The 18,566-nt window shown below is 39.2% G+C and overlaps 2 protein-coding genes across 2 annotated transcripts in view; one reads left to right on the top strand and one right to left on the bottom strand.

Annotated features, from left to right (window-relative positions):
• LOC107732577 (ankyrin repeat domain-containing protein 33B-like) overlaps positions 1–4,735 on the top strand; it is a 10,418-nt gene extending 5,683 nt beyond the window's left edge. Inside the window, exons 2-4 of the mRNA XM_016543941.1 lie at positions 1,638–1,767; positions 2,719–2,859; positions 2,994–4,735. Of these exons, the coding sequence (XP_016399427.1) occupies positions 1,638–1,767; positions 2,719–2,859; positions 2,994–3,814 (1,092 nt within the window). The 3' untranslated portion in view covers positions 3,815–4,735. The remainder of the gene's footprint in view (positions 1–1,637; positions 1,768–2,718; positions 2,860–2,993) is intronic.
• Positions 4,736–7,377: 2,642 nt separating this feature from the next.
• Positions 7,378–18,566, bottom strand: part of LOC107732586 (catenin delta-2-like) — an 88,101-nt gene continuing 76,912 nt past the window's right edge. The window contains exons 15-23 of the mRNA XM_016543950.1: positions 17,273–17,458; positions 15,063–15,236; positions 14,353–14,503; positions 13,295–13,517; positions 12,558–12,642; positions 12,166–12,292; positions 10,016–10,147; positions 9,579–9,655; positions 7,378–8,755 (exon numbers count right to left, since the gene is read on the bottom strand). Of these exons, the coding sequence (XP_016399436.1) occupies positions 8,510–8,755; positions 9,579–9,655; positions 10,016–10,147; positions 12,166–12,292; positions 12,558–12,642; positions 13,295–13,517; positions 14,353–14,503; positions 15,063–15,236; positions 17,273–17,458 (1,401 nt within the window). The 3' untranslated portion in view covers positions 7,378–8,509. The remainder of the gene's footprint in view (positions 8,756–9,578; positions 9,656–10,015; positions 10,148–12,165; positions 12,293–12,557; positions 12,643–13,294; positions 13,518–14,352; positions 14,504–15,062; positions 15,237–17,272; positions 17,459–18,566) is intronic.

Here is an 18,566-nt window from a genome sequence, read left to right as displayed (position 1 = left end):
GAGGGGCCTGTCAGTGTGACGTCACACAGACAGGCATCTGAGATCGGCTCGATTTGAGAAAGGAGAAATGATTTAACGAGATTAAAAAAAAGAAACACTGGGTGGATCTTTATCATTATAGGGTGGTTGCGTACGCACACTGCCAGCATACATTTCAGTTCAAACAGCTTGTAAAAGTGCATGTGGCATCCGATGACCCCTTTAATACTTATTATGCAAAAAACAACTATAAGTCATTAACTAGATTTTGCTCAAACATGTAAACACTGTGGCGCTTTCAAAACATTGTTTGTTTGAGTGACACACACATACTCAAACGTACACTGGTTTAACCAATGGCATGAGTTTGAAGGTGGGGTTATCACATGTCCAACCAATGGAAAATATAACTTATAAAACTTTAAAGACAGACCTACTAAGAGCTACAAGGTTGTTAATTAAAGTTATACGCTTTTGTTGATGCCATCAGCCCACAATATTTCAACATGTATGTGTATATATATATATATGTACATTTACATTTAGTCATTTAGCAGACGCTTTTATCCAAAGCGACTTACAAATGAGGACAATGGAAGCAATCAAAATCAACAAAACAGCAATGATATACAAGTGCTATAACAAGTATATTTATATTTATATTTATATTTATATATATATATATTATTTTCCTGGTGAAAAACTACATAATCCATGATTGTGTCCAGAAACCTCTACCAGTCAGAGAAATGAAACAAGCAAATTAACAACCAAATGAGAACAAAATTGCTTATAACTCTTGAATGATAACCTTTTAAAACTCCAATGGGAAAAATACGGCACTTTAATATAGGGACCGATTCTTACTATTAACTATTAACTACGACTTTTGCCTCAATAAACTCCTAATCTGCTGCTTATTAATAGTAAGCAAGGTAGTTGTTAAATTTAGGTATGGGGTACAATTAAGGGATCTAAAATATGGTTGTGCAGAATAAGGCATTAATATGTGCTTCATAAGTACTAATAAACAACCAATATGCTAGTAATAGGCATGCTAATAAGCAACTAGTTAATAGTGAGAATTTGTCCCTAAAGTAAAGTGTTACCAAAAATACTTCCAGAAGCAAGCCCCCTGAAAACATGGGGAGGCACTGTTGCACGCTCTATGCTTTTTGTACACTAGCCTATAAAATATGGAAGTATGCATATTCAAACTCGGGAGGAATCAATTATTTTTGCAAAGGGCTATTTGCACTTAGTATAAATAGACAATTTGTTCATTTTTATTTTATTTGGAAATGTATTTTAGAATGTCTCACTTCACCTGTAAAACCCATAGAAATATGCAGTAGTGACTAACTATACTTACCAGTCTAAATATGCTTCTGCATTTACTCTGAAGATCATGAGCTCATCAGCCTCATAAATAAGGCCACTCAACCCAGGTCTCTCCTACCCTCAGAGTCCCTCCAGAGATGGATGTGGAAACTCACCCTCCAACAATCCCTACCCTTAAATGAATGTTTCTATAGTAGGGTTCAACCACTTAAATGCCTCTGCAGTTTGCACGTTAAACACTTTCTTCAGCAGTAATGATGGACATCCAGGAAAATGACTTGAGATGACTCATATTTTTCCTCTCCACTGCTCAACAGACGGGTCTGATAGTGGCGTGTTACCAGGGCTACGTGGATGTGGTCATTGCACTTTCTCAGTGTCCATATGTGGATGTGAACTGGCAAGATAACGAAGGGAATACGGCTCTCATGACTGCTGCACAAGCAGGTAAGGGAAGTGACGCAATTCAGCTATCAAAGGCAATAAAATTACAATCAGCAACTCCCAGTAGATCCCCCTGGGCCTTCATTTGGCTGTTCTATGAAACAAGAGCCAATGTATTATCCTTTTTCATTACTTAGGGTTAGTCGTGATGAAACAGAAGTAGCAACAAATATGTTCTTCAGTATTGGGGCATATATCCCTAAGTGAAAATGATTATTGAAAAGGAAAATAAATGAGGGCGATGTCTTGGTTCAGGCAGCAGGCAGATCTGAATGCGAGTTTGCAGTAAATTGTAAGAAAGGGACTAAATGATTGGAGATGATCATTTTGATGAAAAATGATGAAGTATAAAAAGAAAAGAAACACATGCATAGATTAACCATTCAGAAAAATGTCCAAAAAAAAAGCATTATGAAAATAGAGAGGGTGAAATTTCATTTCATGCCAGCTTTAAGGATTTGAACATACCCCAAAACTTAAACTTGAGCAGTGTTTGTTACAGAATCACACATCAAATCATGATTGTTCAGGAGAGATGTGATTACTTTTCAAAGGACCAAACGTAATGTTTTTTCTCCTCAGGAACACTTAAAAGAGAAAAAACCCTCTATACACAGAATGAATGAAAGAACATGTATAAGGACTAGAACATTATAAACTTGGGTCATAAGCAGACACCTAGCAACCACCCAAAACACCCTAGCAACCCCATACAAAGACACTAAAAAAGCTTCATAGAAACTCCCTGACAACCCATTGCGGCAGTAACTTTTGCATGGGCTGGCAGTTTAAATGGTTATAACTGGTTAATACTGTTTATATTGCATCTGTATTTCTGAAGCTCAAACAGTGGAGCATGGAGATCATAGGTTCGATTCTCAAAGAATGCTTGAACTCATAATATTACTTTGAATAAGTGTCTGCCAAATGCATAAATGTCCTTCTGAATTATAGGCCACAGTATGATTACCAGCTACCTGCTGAACTATTTTCCCGGGCTTGACACTGACTGCAGAAACTGCCATGGCTTCACTGCGATGATGAAAGCAGCCATTCAGGGTCGAGCTGAATGCGTACGGTCTCTCATGATGACAGGTATCATCAGCTGAAAAATTCATATGGATTCCTAATTCAGTTCAAGCATACGTAATAATCTTCCATTTTGTTCCTCAATGTGGGCATTAATTTTCCCTCACAAGACCTATTGTCTGATGTTTTTCCTTATGCAGGAGGAGACATTGAAGCAAGGGACTTTGGCCGTAAGCGGACTCCACCTGAATGGGCCCTGTTTACGGGCCGCTACGAGGCCGCCAACCTGATGGCCCGACTGATGGAACAGCCATGTGCCGGACAGTTCTGTGACTCTTACCAAATGGAGTGGCCTATGCTAAGCAAACTGGTGGCTCATTCAAAGGAGCCCAAGTCCTGCTGGAGAAAGTTCTCCGAGTGCATCTGTAACTTGTTTACCATCAGCATGAAGACCAACCCTTTGGATGAAGGCGTCATGGACTACATGGTGCGCATGACCACAGCTCTTGCCAGCCCGTTCATAGCCACCGCCTGCCACACCGTGTGTCCGGGCAGCCCTCCGTGTGTAGGAAAACGTCGCCCTGCTGTCCAGGACATCCTCCGTAGACAGCGTCTGGCTGAGCTGAAGAACCTTGGGCCCGAGCGCCTCAACAACTACAAGCGGCTCTTCCAGAACTCCAGGGTGCTGCTGGTGCCGAAGAAGCAGGAGCGGCGCGCCAGTCTGCAGCCGCAGTTACTGCACAGCGTTGCAATGGCCTCCACCATGGCCCTGAGGAGAAGCAGCCTGCTGCCGCTTCACATGATGCGCAGGAGCAGCGTCCGTCCTGGGATGGTGGTTCCTAAAGTCATGCTGTGCAAAGCACCTCCTCCCACATACATCCCGGAGCGGCCGCCACGCAGGACTTCAAAAGACTCACCACACATACAGATCCCTAAATGGAAGTACAAAGCTCTAAAGGAGGAGAAGAAGAAAGCTGAACGCATGGAAAGGTTGAGACTGCCTACTGGGAGGAAAAAGTGATGTGGCTTTTGATGCCTTAGTGTTTTTAAGGAAGTTTTCCACTGTGAAGGCTTGTGGTCAGTGTGAGGGTCGGGAATACTCATCGTACACTACTCTTTTAGACTGCTATGGAGTGTAGCTCCTCACTTTCATAATATTTGCTCTTACTGATATAGAATTTTTAAGTTGTAATGGTTCTAATTTATAGAAACAACTAACATATTTAATGCGTAGTTTTTTTGGTTCATTATCTCGAGCCAAGTCATACTTGAAAGTTTATGCATACTAAATTCTATTTTTCATATTGCTCTCAAAGACTGAATTTTTAACAGGGAGGGTTATATAAAAAAGCTGCTAAAACATCAAACATAACAATGAAGGACTTTCATAACAATGAAATACTATATTTGGCCTGGACATGTTCTCTTCTCTTACCTTATATCTTTGAAGGTTATTAATCCAGTAGGCCTATTATTGAGTCTGCATTACAAAACTTTGCTTGTTTTGTTGACATCCTACGATATTCACACAGATATTTCTTGTAAGTGTGACTTCAGATTTATTACCATATCATAGGTAAATAACGATTAGGCTACTAATAACAATTTGCGGTGAAACTATTTGCGCTTCAAACCTATGAATGAAAAGTAAAAATAATGTAAAAATGACCAGTTTGCAATATCAAGCACCATAACATACTGTTTTTTACAGCTTAAATAACTGGAATGCACAAGGCTTCGTCACTTTTTTCAACGCGAAAGTAAGCCGTTTTCTGTGAATGTGCGAGAGATCCGGTTCATTAGCCGCTGTAGGGAAATAACAATAGCAACGTGCAGTAAACAGTAAAACAGTTTGCACTACAAAGTGTGTTCAATTAAGATAATACATTAAAATAATATGGTAAGACACGCCAGTTTGCAGTATCAAGCAGCAAAACAAGTTGTTTTGTACAGCTAAAAATAGCTGGAAGGGAATGACAGCTGAAGCTAGACCCATAAAATTTACAAATGGGCGCGGGAGAAATAAGGTGGACAGGATTTTATACGTGTCTAGGGTACTTTCACACTTGGTTCGATTGTCTGGTCTGAACCCGAGTTTGGAGCTGCATCCGAAAACTTAGGCAGCTGACTTGCTGCCTCGCTGCCGTATGAGGCAATGGCTTTGTAGGCAGCGTTTTTGCACGAAGGTTGCTTAGTAACGACGGCGCATGAGAAGGCGGCAAAATGCGTAGCTTTGCTCTCTCCACTTTTTAAAACTCGGGTTCGGACCAGGCAATCGAACCAAGTGTGAACCGATCAGTCAGTTTACTCATGTTCAAAGTGGGTGTTGAATTAGGTGTCATAATGAAACGATTCAAATGTATTGTTAAAAAGTAAACTCTTTAAGGGTGTACTCACATAGGCGTTTTGAACCGTGCCCGGGACAGGCTTCTGAGGCAGCGTAACGGTTTAATGATCTACAAAAAAATATAACAAGTTTTTACATGTACATGTTCAACCGTCACGGCGTAGGCCAGGGCACGGTTCGGTTGGGCTCGGGCGCGGTACGCATGCAGTGTGAGCGCTAACCGCGCCGGAGCACGGAACAGATACTATTTTGTGTGCGCTACTGTCATCATTACGACCGCAAACATATTCTGTTACTACTACACTACACTTTTCGCGATAATCGCGCTCGGGCTCGGTTCAAGGCAACCGTGCCTAGTGTGAGCACACCCTTAAAAAGAAATACAGGCTACTAGAAGTCTGAGATAGTCTAAATAGGTTTAGATTTGAAATCTACGTTGGATAAATTAGAGAAATATCAATCACAAAGATGTCAAATGAACGTGTTGAAATCCTTTAATAACAGCAGTTTATAAGGGGTGCATCTGCACCAGCAATGCAGAGTGAAATGGGTAGTAAACTTCCAGTAGGGGTCAGTATTACATATAGGCTCATGTTCCCAAAATATACAATCCAGACATGTGGCTAAACTGGCCATATCCGCTGTCTAAATGCATTTTGCCATGTCCGTATCTAACGCGCTTACATTAGCAATAAAAACAAAACAAAAACAAAATTCACATCACACCATCACCACATTTCTTTGCATCAAACTGGATTAATGCTCTCTTGATGAGATTGGACGTGGTGTTTCGGAGCTGCAGGGTTGTCGTTTAGCGCCTGCCACACGTATTTATACTGCAGACTGGTTTTCAGGACAAAGTGAGAAGCACATAGCCTGTCAATGTCAAAATATCTCTCTGTGGGAAAATGGTAATGAACCAGTCGTGATGAAACCCTAACATGAGCTCGCAGCTTGCCTGCCTGGCCTCTGATAGCTATCTAGGAATTCCATCAAAAATACAATGAATTGAAAACGCACGCTGTAACGTTACAAGCGAACAGAAATCTGTTAGTGCTGATGTCTGGAACACAATAAATGCAGTTGACTAAATCAAAACAAAATACATGGGGAAAAAAACCAGTGATGTTAAATTGTTAAAAACCATATTTTTTAATATGTGGATGTATAATGTGGATATATGTTTGAAACCAAATCTGGTGGTAAAATGCATACCAATGTCAGATTCATCCAAAGGAAACCCCAATAAAGGAAGAAATGACTCAGACACAGAACAAAATAAATCACAGAACAGTGATTCTCCATTAGTTTATATAGCAGTTGCAACCTGGCATTAAAAAGGTTCACAATTCTCTCAAACACTTTGTCTAGCAACAGAAAAAAAAGTTTTACTTACATCTTCAATACAAGTTGTCTGATATGTCTAATTAATTTTTCACAGATATTTTGCTTGTTCTCAAGACGTTCACTATGGTGCTGAAGATATGTGATTTGGGGATCATCCTGAATCCTTGCATCTGACAATTACCTCTAAGTGTAAAATGACATGAAGGGAAGACCAGGGCTTGCTTTATACCTTCCTGAAATCTGACAGACTTGATGTTTAAGGTTTGAAAATCACAAAAAAATTATAGGGTATTGTCATTTTTTGTTCTCCGTATAGGTCAGTAGAGGAATGTTCACCCATCTTCTCCTGCAATAAGATGACCTGAGATAAGGTATAGGCAATTACCTAATAGAGAGAGAAAAAAAATCAAAATCAAGAGGTGCGTCTATACGTACAGCTCTCCTTCTAGAGCATAGGTTAGGTTGTGTAGGAATCAAAGCCATTCATTTTAGTGGCATCCATTTTATTAAGGACATGAAACACATTCAAAACGCATTAATAAAAGGTAGTAATGCAGGCCAAAAGGTGTTAAAGCATTGTTTTAGCACCTTTTCAAGTCAATATTAGAAGCTAGAAGACCATCACATCTGCCCTCACTGAGCCCTGGTCTCGCCTGTTTTACACAGCAACAACATGACAATAGGAGGTCAACATCTGGATTAGAAATTAAGGTGAACAAAAATCCTATGCTTTTTTTTAACTAGCATTTTTTCCTTGCAATGTTTCTGCGTTAGGTGACATCCACATCTGCACATAAAAAGTATATATATATTTTGTATTTATATAATATATATCCATACTCTATTGACAGATCTGTCTACAATGAGCTTAAGAACCACTGATTTTGCAAATGTCTAATTTACAACATAGTGTCAACTAATTGTACATCTTTGGAGGGGAAGTAGCTGTCAAAGACCATGTCCCTCCTTGTTACAGTGTGAATGCTGTCGAAACACATTGTTTTTTAAAAAAAGCATTTACAAACGGGCGTTGATAGAACCAGTGACTTGTCGTTAAACGTAACGTCAACAACAGCTCTACAGCACCTCTTGGGTCAGGGATTACTACATTTGGCACATAACTAAGCACAGATCACTCAATGGTTTGTGGAATGACCAGTCTTCATGTCAGTACAGTTGGGAAAAAAAGAGAGAAAAAAATTGACAGATAGGCCTGAAATTGTTCTTATTATTGGTGGTAAACTCTGTCCAGGCAGTGATGCTCTGTCGTCAGTTAAAAGTAGTTTTCTCGCATAGAAAATGGGGGTGGGGGGGACACATTAGAGCAAACAACACTTCTGAATTATATGCTTTCTGCTGCATTTCTTACCCATTGAACAGGATGCTGGAGTTCAGTGAGTGTATTTTCCTCTCTCACTCAAAATACAGGAAAATAAAACAATATATTGAGCCACATGGGAGGACACGGTAGTCTTTGCGTAATATACACAATGCACATTGTATCTACATCTGTAATATACAACAAGTACTTTACACCAGACTTAAGAAGTTAAAAAGGAGGTACAAAAACAAGCAAATAATAAAAAGAAACCAAAAATATATATAAAGGCTAAGAGTGTAACGGAGCACTCCATAAAAAGCATGGTTTAACATAAAGAAATGTCAAAAAATGTGTGAAAACTATTTCCTTAGCTTGTGTCGAATGTCGTTTTCTTGTGCTTCACGTAACTGTCCCATCTCTGCGCCACATATCTTCCGCTTTCCCGCTGACATGTCAATTCCCTCCACTGCTTCGAAAAACACCAAAGTTCAAGTGGTCCATTCTGTAAAACTTCTTTCCTAAATCCTCTCTCTTCAAGCACTTTCCTAACCTCGCTCACTGGCTGGCAGCCCACTGTGGTGCGAGCAGTGAACCGAACTGAAGGTTTACGTGTGTGAGATGTCTACTAGTGTTCATGCACATGCTGGGCTGGTCTCTGTGTATGGTGTCTGTAGGCCAGCCTCCAGCCTGCCTCTGTGCCTCTACACCCAAGAGTCCGGCGAGGCTGGGTAGTGGCTCGTCTCGTAGTTGAGTTCACTGTACGGGCGGGATGCCGAATAAAAGTCCACGTAGTTCCCCGTGGACTTCAGTCCCAGGTGCATGGTGCCGTCAGCGGTGGGTGGGGGGCGTTTATGCGCTTGGTCCTCGTAGTACGGATCCTCGAAGTTGGCTCCTGGGGGAGTCTGGAAGGGAGGGTAGGCCTCTGGAGGGTTGCCTTGAGCGGAGACCTGACGAAAACAATGAGAGCGTAAGGGCTGCTTTGGGAAGTGACATAAATGTGTTATGCAGTAGTTCAGCAACTAAGAATATCATTTACATTTCAAATCATGCATTTTCCGTGTAATAAAGTTAAAATGTTATATAAAAGGTACTTCATCTAAACCAGAGTTTTTCATCTTAGGCACCCCACAGTGCCATCAAAAAGACTCAAGTACTTCATCCACACCAAACCAGAAATGTGTTCATTTGAACTGGTAATACACTGGATCATTTCACATTATGATTAATATAAAGTAATTTAATATAAAGTCTACTTGGTGTGGAAAAACATAGACTTAATAAATGGCAAATATATTCTTCTCTTCTAAGTTTCATCCAGACAATCATAGTTTCTTTCATAGAAAAGAACTGAAAAAAAAAGTTTAATTGGCTTGTCATTTAAAAAAAAAAATTTAAACTATTGACAGCCTTATATTTTAAAGTTGCAATTTCCAAAAAAAAAAAAGAAACAAAGCAAAACCGAAATCTTTCTAAATACCCCAGGAACCTACTAAAAGGTGCGTATCCTTTATGTATAACAACTGACAAAATACAATAATTTATAAAAATATAAATAATATTAAGAAATAAAAGAAAAAAAAATATAGATATAATAATAATATGCAGATATATTTTATTTTAACATTATTATATTCATAATATAATAATTAAAACAGTCACCTTTAAAAAAAAACATTAAATAGACATAAAAACATTTCCCCCTTTTTTGACACATGAAAATATCAAGATAAGCTACACATTACAGCTCTGTGTGATATGTGCTGAACTCACCTGGTTATGCTTGATGTCATCACCAGGAGACATGTAAGCACCTCTGAACAGTGTAGATGTCCCACTGGAGATTTGAGCTGCAGAGACAGTGAATTATAAAGATTCTAAGAAGACTGGTAGGCACTTTGACTTTTTTATAGGTAAAGAGAATGTTGACATGAAACAGGTTTACAGATATATGAATTACAGTTCATGACTTTTGTTGAGGTAAAAAACTTCACACCAAGATGCAAAGGTGAGATATCAGACACCTTTCTGTGGAATAAACCTGTTACACTGTTACTTTTACTAATTACAACTCTCACGTAATTCACTGCCTTTGTTTAGGGTATATTTGATGGTTTGTCTGGAAATCATTGTTGACTCTGTCAGTCATTTGGCGGTGGTTATGTGGAAGCTTTAACTTTGTGCTGAAGGACTCTGAACTGCGGCCTTACCTGCCATGGCGTCTTTTCTGGAGGTGTGCTCACCCTTGTTTCCATGGTAACCAGAATTGGTTCCAGTTGACTCATAGTCTGTCTTCCTCTCCTTCAAGCTCATCATTTCTCGAGGGGAGGTGGGGGCACTTGCTAAAGAACACAGCAAGTCAACCAATAATGAGTGAGGGGGGAAAAACAGCCTGTTTGTTTAGGCGAAAGTATCTTGACACATTAGAAAGTACAATAAGATCTCATTCCATCAAGGGATGTTTTATTTTACATAAAAAACTAATTTACTGTAATGAAGCAATTCTCTTGTTGCCTTTTGAGGCAAACAAGTGTCAGTGCGCTACTCCTAATTGCTAAATGGAATTGGTCATGTAATTGATTGGTTTTGTCTGAGTTTCTTTCTCGTTCCTTCATCAATAATTTATTTCACTTTTCTTGTCAGTTCTGTGTTTGGAAAAGCGTTGGTTGGCTTAAATAAAGCTGTCTATATGATTTCTGTCAGGAAGTGAGATCCAAGTATTAATAGATACTTAATAGAAAAGTAGATATTAATAGAATAGCATAACTTAACAAAACCCTTTATAAAGGTGATTAACTAAATATTATATTAACAGATTACTGCATAGTTCATGCACATTCAAACTGAAAACATAAATCAAAGTTTACAAAATTATATTATATTATGTTTTAAATAATAAATATATGCATTTGTTGGAGAGGAAATTTGACAACACAAAATATTACATAACTGTCGAAATTTTAGTAAAATTGCAATAATTTTCACCCAGTAAATAAAAAATGGCTTTTAATTATTTTATTCTTTTGTTTATTATTTCATGAATTTTCATATAGTTTCAAAATCGAATAAGGACAAGGGTAAAACAATAACATTTATAGATAGAAGGCTACTGAAAAGTATCAAAATATAATAATAATAAACAAGTTTACAGTTTTAATGTGACCTTTATATAACAAAAAACAAAATGAAATTTAATGAAACCCTTGGGATATACAAGTGAAGCGCCCACAGTTGAAAAAAATACCCAATAACATCCTCAGTAATTCAAGAAAAGATAATTTTACAACAAAGCATTTCATTATGCCAGAAAGAGATACTTACATGTCATCATTTAATTATTTGGGTGTTAATGAATCAGCTCTTGAGGACAGATTCTGTGTTTTTGCTTTTTTCAGCTTTGTTGGCAGGTATACAGTCTACCCTAGATGGCCATCTTACTTGCAAATGTATTCATTTTCATTTCCCAGAGAAATGACAAATTGCACAATTAAAAGGTGTGAGATCCCCACCACACCCTCCCAAGGAGCAGGTAGAGTAAATATGCCCCCTCTTTGTTTGTCCCATGATATGTGAGGACATTATGAGCATTTAATATTCAGGTTGCCCCTAGACTACATTTAAATAAACATAATGATAATTCTGAATACTGGAGATGATGTAGCACTATTACTGCATACATAAAATGAGTTCAAAAGCATAATCTACTAAAATAAACTTTGATATCTGAAACACAACTAGAGAACAGACAGTGCCTGCTGTCTGACAAAGCGTGTTAATTAAGCAGAACAGACTCTTCTTGACTAACTGTACAGTACTGTATTTTCCATCCTGCTGCCATCAGTTGGAAATGGACAAATATCAGGATTTACCCTGATCTTGACATCTGTGTTCCCTCTATGATCACATAACGGCATAAGCCACACTTTTTTTTTTAATCTCCCATTAATGTACTATTTTAGGATTAGTCATTAGGAATTCTCCAACAACCGACTAGTTGATTAATGAGGTCAACTTGTTTTAGATGCTTTAATTAGTGCACTCTCTGGCAAATGTCATGTCTTTTTTGAGTACTTGAGTATTGTGGTTAGTTAATAGTTCACTGTGTTTCAAGACCCTGGTGTTCTGTTCCATCCTGATGCTCATCTGAAACCATTCTATAATACAGACTGATTAGTTGAATAGGTGTTCATGCAACCCACTGACTACGTGATTTTGAAAATAAATAGTTTTGATCATTTCAAGTACTTTTTTATTCCTCTAATCTACTCCTGAGGAGATAAAGATGTTGATGATAGATTGCAAAGGAAATGTCAATGATATTACTTGTTGTCAAAATGGAGGAAAGTGGAGCGGCTCTCACCTGATCGATTATTGGGCGAGGTCCGCACAGGAGAGATAGATGGAGTGCGAGAGGAGGAATAAGGTCGTTGTCTGTCTCTCTCAATTGTAGATGAAGAGCCAACAAAGTGATACTGAGAATAGCCGTCCTGTCATAAAAATAAGAGGAGCATGATCATCTGTTCATTCTGAAACTTCACTCATTAAAACCTTCTGGTTACAAGTATATGATAGACACAGAAAAAAAAAAGATTTTCATGCATTTGAAACTGAATTCCTTTAAAAAACTCAGATCAGATAAACTAAAGCCTCTAACTCCAGCAAAAAGCCTCTAACTCCATTGATGCCCATTTAAAAGTATATAGGTGCAAATGTAATAGATATGAGAACAGCGAGATCTTCTGAATTTATTACCTTTTTATAGAGGCTTCGCAAATCTCTGTACTGCCACATGCTGTTGAGAACTTGAGACGCCGCTTTCACCACCTTCGGTGTGTGTCTGTAGGGAAACATAGAAGAGAAAATGAATACAACACATAGCACTATCTGCAATAATATAATATAATACAAGCAATATAAGTGAATGTTCAGTTTCTAATCCATTTCTGGGGCTGCTAATATAATGGATTGCTTCATCATTTTTTTGAGTGCAAACTAAATAAAACCCTGTGGTACAATACAGAAACTTTAAAGAAAGTACTTTCTCAGCTATATAAACAAACAGTGTTGGTAGACGTGGACTATAAATATCTCAGTAAAAATTCATTTTAGTTCAGCTCAATTTGTGCACAGATTTCTCTAATGGTGTTAAATTCTAACATACAAAATAAGCTCTAACGGGAACCATAAATACTATAACATCTATAGCAAATGCTACGGAGATGAGTTGGTTTATTTATACTACTCCACTGTTCAAAAGTTCCAAAATGTTTCTGAAAGAAGTAGTCTTGCAATATAACTCCTAAAGTGGAATTGCTTAAGTAGTTTTTCATTTTTCATAATAAAGAATAAGAGATGTGCTGAATGGAAGGTTCGGCATGTCCTCTTCCTTTATAAAAAAATTATTTCCTTTTAAATATGCCTAATTCTATGGGATATAACTACACACTCTAATTGGTTGTGATCATGTTACAGAATACTAAGATACTAACTTGTCTCCTTTGCTGCGGGCAATGCCGATGAGTTTGTCAATGCCGCCTGCATCACGAAGAGCCTTGGTGTTCTCCATGTTCTTGGTGATGACTTCATGCAGAGCGCAGCAGATCGCAGTGATGGTGTCATCGGACATGCTCTTGCTGGTGCCGCCGGTGCCAGTACTGTTGTTATTGTTGCCCCCCGGTAGACGATGGACCAGATCCCTCATGGCATACTTGCCTGTGGGTTGCGTGAATGAGATGAACCAAAAAGAAAAGTCAGAGAGGAGGTGTGACAACCAGAGGCCTTTTCAAAGATGTAGATTTTGGATTTAGATTCTACCGTCGGCATGCAGAGCTCTTTAAGTGCGCTGAACCTCAAGGCTGCAACAACTGCAGAACTGAAAATGCCAAAGCGTCCGATACACCCACATCACTACCCAGCAGCTCTATTACACTTAACGTGACCACAAAGACCCATTCCCACCAGGGAGCTAATTCTCTCTGCAACGACCTGTGCTACAAAACTGCTTTCAACCGGTATGTATCGAAGTTACATAAAAGAAAGGTTCCCATGAGCTCTTGCAGCTTTGCCCACTTCATCACTGATTTCCTTAAATAATAAAGGACATTTGAACAGCTATATCTGAAATGAGCCTGCAGGATCAGTATTCCAAGAGCGCTGCTGTCTCGGCATTTGTACAGTTTTATGCCGCTCCTCTTGCCCTATATTCCAAAAGAAATGCACACGCCTTCGAACTCACGCACGGCCAAGACCAGACTGAAAGAGTGCGAGCGGTTGCCATGGAGACAAGGGGGCCCATCAGAATACACAAACTATTAAAAAGATCAATAGTCTGTTAGCGTCGTGAGCAGCCTTTCAAACAATGCCACCTCGTCTCACTGCAATACCTGACTAGAAATGCTACATAGATGCCCTCGCTGATACACACATAACAAATACACACGCTCACAGATCTTGAAGTAATTTAAGGGTACACATACCTCTGCGGCATTCGGCTCTGCTGGAGAAAATGTTAGCTTGAGGCAAACATACTTCTGTGTCTCAAACCTACCTATGAGCTCCTTGTTCCTGACATCAAGGGCCATGTTTCGGAGAGCTGTGGCCACAGCGCACACAACCCGGTCATTGTCTATTCTCAGCAACTCCACCAGAATGGGCAGTCCTTTCTCTTTCCGAACTGCAGCACGGATGTATACCGACCACTACAGGCACAGGAAACGGAAAAAAGGGTCCCGCAAAATGATTATCAACACATCAACTGAACAGAAACAGTGGCGCTGGAATGAGATTTTGATGTCAACATTGCATGAAATGTGAATTTAGATCATTGCACTGTTGTTTGTTTCACTTTTCTGTAAAGAATGAGCAGAAAATGAGGACAACAGAAGATTCTGAAGTGCAAAATTGCAAAATTTGACACAGAATATCTGAGTCATTGTCTACACTTTCAAGACTTCGAGTGAGAATTCAGCTCTCTACATTGTATCCATTTGAAGATGTAAGTTTGAACCCATCAGCTATCTTACACTGGTTGTGTACACTCAAAAGAGACTTTGTTCTCAATATAAAGTTCGCTATGTTCTCCAAGTTTGTATTCGACATCTGTTTGCTGTTTGTAGAACTCCATGACCTTGACAGACAAAACTGAAGTATGAATGTGTATTTGTGCCAGTCATAATGGTGATGGGTGCCAGAGCCAGTTTGTTTGGTTCATGGCTCTTTGGGTGCAGGGTTACTCACAGGTTTTAAGGTGGGGCCTACCTTCCAGCTACCCGCTGCCAGGTTCTGTAGAGCCCCAGCCGCTCCCTCCAGCGTGTCCGGGTTCGAGCACTCAGACAGTAGAGTGAGGTATGGTTTTACTATGGACGGGTGCCATAGCATCTGCAGTCCCTTCGGAGGGTCACTAGAGTCTGGGAAAGGCCCAACACCATCCCACTGAAAGCAGAGAAAGAGTGAGCGTTATTACACAGTGTAACTCTTAAGAAAAGAATCATACACAAATGCATTCCACAAAGGAGGTGCACAACCTTCATTAAATATAGATCATCAGCCTTGCTTTATATATTTTCTATATATTTTCTATGTGGTTTTGCAAACTTGTTTGTGAAATATGTGATACTTACTTACCCTGAATTCTGATGGGTTTTGTTTGTGATTTTGTTATTTTCAAGCAATAAAGCAATAATAGTTCAAAAGAACAGCAGTTATTTTAAACGGAAATATTTTTTGGCATTATAAATGTCTTTGCTGTCACTTTTGATCAATTTATTGCATCTTTGCTGAATAAAAGTATAAATTTAGTTCGAAAAAAATAAAAAACTTACTGATTCCAAACTTTTGAACAGTAGTGTATGTTTTTTTACAACAATAAACTAAATATCAGCAAAAATTATGGCACTGTTGTATGGCTTAAATTGCTAGATACAGTTGAGATGGGACAGGCCAAAAATCACAATTTAAAGAGGACAAAGGGGGTTTCACAACAAAAAACATGGGATTTGTGCCAATGTGTAATGGGACACCAAACTGTACCCTATTCATGGAAAGTGCCAGATGCTATTTTATTTTTGGCCAATTTTATTAATAAGCACAGAGTAGAGCCATCAGGAAATGATGGTGAGAAGAGGGGGAAACAGGACTGGGCAATGTCACGAGCCAGACTACAACTTGCCTGCATGAGCACAACAGCTCAATGTGGAATGTACACTGATGATCTTACCATAGTACGGAATGATTATTCATATACTATAGTATTTACATGGCACTCCAAGGTAATTTAAAGAATCCCATAGTATTCATTGGAAATAACATGGTACTTTTTTGCTGCATACTGAAATATTTGAAGACAAAGCTCACTAGTTGTTTAGGACAGGGGTTCTCAAACCTCTCCATGCAGTACCCCCAGCACTGCACGTTTTGTATGTCTCCCTATATCTGACACACCACTTCAGGTCTTACAGTCTCCACTAATGAGCTGATGAGTTGAATCAGGTGTGATAGATGAGGGAGACATACAAAATGTGCAGGGCTGTGGGTACTCCAGGACAGGTTTGAGAACCACTGGTTTAGGATACAGAGTAATTGAAAAGACAGGGCAAACTCAACCGTTGCACAGTCAGATGTGCATTTGCATCGTTGTTAAAGGAACAGATGACTCACAGACAATTTAGTTATTTAAAAGCTACAGTGCAAAGTAATGCCACCTTTTACCTCTCTATTCATGCCATGCAAATGCTGAACAAACACTCCCGATGCCCTTATCTCCATCTGTTTTCAGAAACTAAATGAAATCAGCCTGGAAAATACGTAATTATCCACTGGAGGAGGACGAGTGACGACACAGGCGGCCCGCACGCGAATGCTGCTAAGTGATGCTAATTGCCAGCAGCTGCAGGGATAAAAACCCCCGGCCCACCTGATCGTGGCTCTTCTTTTTCTTTTTCTTCTTGCCCCAGCAGCCGGAGCTCTCCGCATCCTTCCCGCTGGCATCGGTGCACAGAACCCCGTCCAGCTCTTCCATATATATATATATAAATTAAATTACATTTATAGAGTGAACTGCCTGTTGGCTTGCTTGTATTGTTCAAGAACATGATCCGCTTAAGTCCATGTCATACTAACATGAAACTCTGCTTCTAACTGCAGGTCAAGAGCTGTAGTTCTGACCACACAACTAGGAGATGTTTTGTGCAAATATTCATTGGAACTGTGGTTTTGGGAAACAATGAATCGCTGAACTACGCTGGTAACTTTCAACCATAGTTGGCTAACAATGCTTTTGGTAAATGCACACCAGATCGAGAGTGATTTTTAGTGTAATGCGCAATATTCATCAGACTGTGAGCGAACGGACTGTGGGTGGTCCGTGGGCGTGCCGTCTGAGACTAAGCTGGTCTAGACATGTTTTTTTTCAGCAGAACTGGCTTTTTCAGCTGAGGAGATTTGTGTATTGTGTCTTCAATCTCACCCACCTGATCGTGGCTCTTCTTTTTCTTTTTCTTCTTGCCCCAGCAGCCGGAGCTCTCCGCATCCTTCCCGCTGGCATCGGTGCACAGAACCCCGTCCAGCTCTTCCGATCCCATCTGTTGCCCCTGAGACGTCTCTGCCGCCAACCTGTACGACAGGTTCCGCAGGATGCACACACAGTTCTCGATGGTCTAGAAGGGGGAGTGTTTGATGCACAAAGATTGGGGGAAAAAGTTTTCAGATTACAAAAATGGCAAAACATGGAAAAACCTACAAATGGGAGACATATTTTTGGGAATTCACAGTAACACACCTCGAGAAGTTTAACTTTATTTGACACAGTAAATATCTAAATGTCTTTTTGTATTTGCGAGGCAATCTGTCCTCTTTGGGAAGGCTGTGCAATATTGTGCTCTGAACTCTTAATAGTCTCTTGTTAGATTAGTCCTCTGGACAGACTCCAGTGGAGAGCTGGAGAACTAATCCTATTATGATGAGCAGTGAGGCAGGAAAAACAAAGAGGACGACTTTGATCTTGTAAATGCTTTCAGAGGGATTAATGTGTGACGCTCTCTTTTTTTCCCTCATTCAAACTTGTTCTCACAAAGTATTATGCCAGTAACAGAGACCCCTTGAAAATCAAACAAAAACTCAATATAGAGAGGTGTGTCACTGCATGACTTTATCTGTGTAATTACCATAAAGCTCTCTTAAAAGCGACCGCAGCTATGAAGAGCAGTTGTTGTTTTTTTACAACATTGTTGGTGGTCAAAGCAATTAGAGGAGCCAAAATAAAATCTAAACTGTCTGTCTGATACAATGTCTATTGTCCCTGCTAGAAAAATAAAATAAACTACTGGTTTGGACCAGTTTTACAGCATCCAAGATGGTTTTATCTAGATTTAGATGAGAAATGCTAGGGATTTCTTTATTCTGTTTTCTTTATTCTTTATTCTACACAAATGAAGATAATTTGAAGAATGCTGGTAACCAAACAGTTGACGGTAGCCATTGACTTCCATAGTATGGAATAAAATACTATGGAAGTCAGTGGCTACCGTTAAATGTTTAGTTACCAACATTCTTTAAAATATCTTCTTTTGTGTTGAGCTGAAGAAAGAAATCCCTTTAAAACAGTTATTTCTGCATGTAAACCTGCTTGACTAGTGAAGCTAAAATCAGCATGAAATACCTACTGATCAATGTGTACTGTATAGAAATCAACTGCAGAGCATTCATTCTCTTGACAAACAAAAAGGTGTACTATGACATTTTTATTTATATATATATATATATATA

This window comes from Sinocyclocheilus rhinocerous, unplaced genomic scaffold (genome assembly GCF_001515625.1).
Source record: "Sinocyclocheilus rhinocerous isolate Xijiao unplaced genomic scaffold, SAMN03320098_v1.1 scaffold1420, whole genome shotgun sequence".
Lineage (NCBI taxonomy): Eukaryota > Metazoa > Chordata > Actinopteri > Cypriniformes > Cyprinidae > Sinocyclocheilus > Sinocyclocheilus rhinocerous.
Note: the sequence above shows the minus strand (reverse complement) of the source record. Positions and strands in the feature narration are given on the sequence as shown.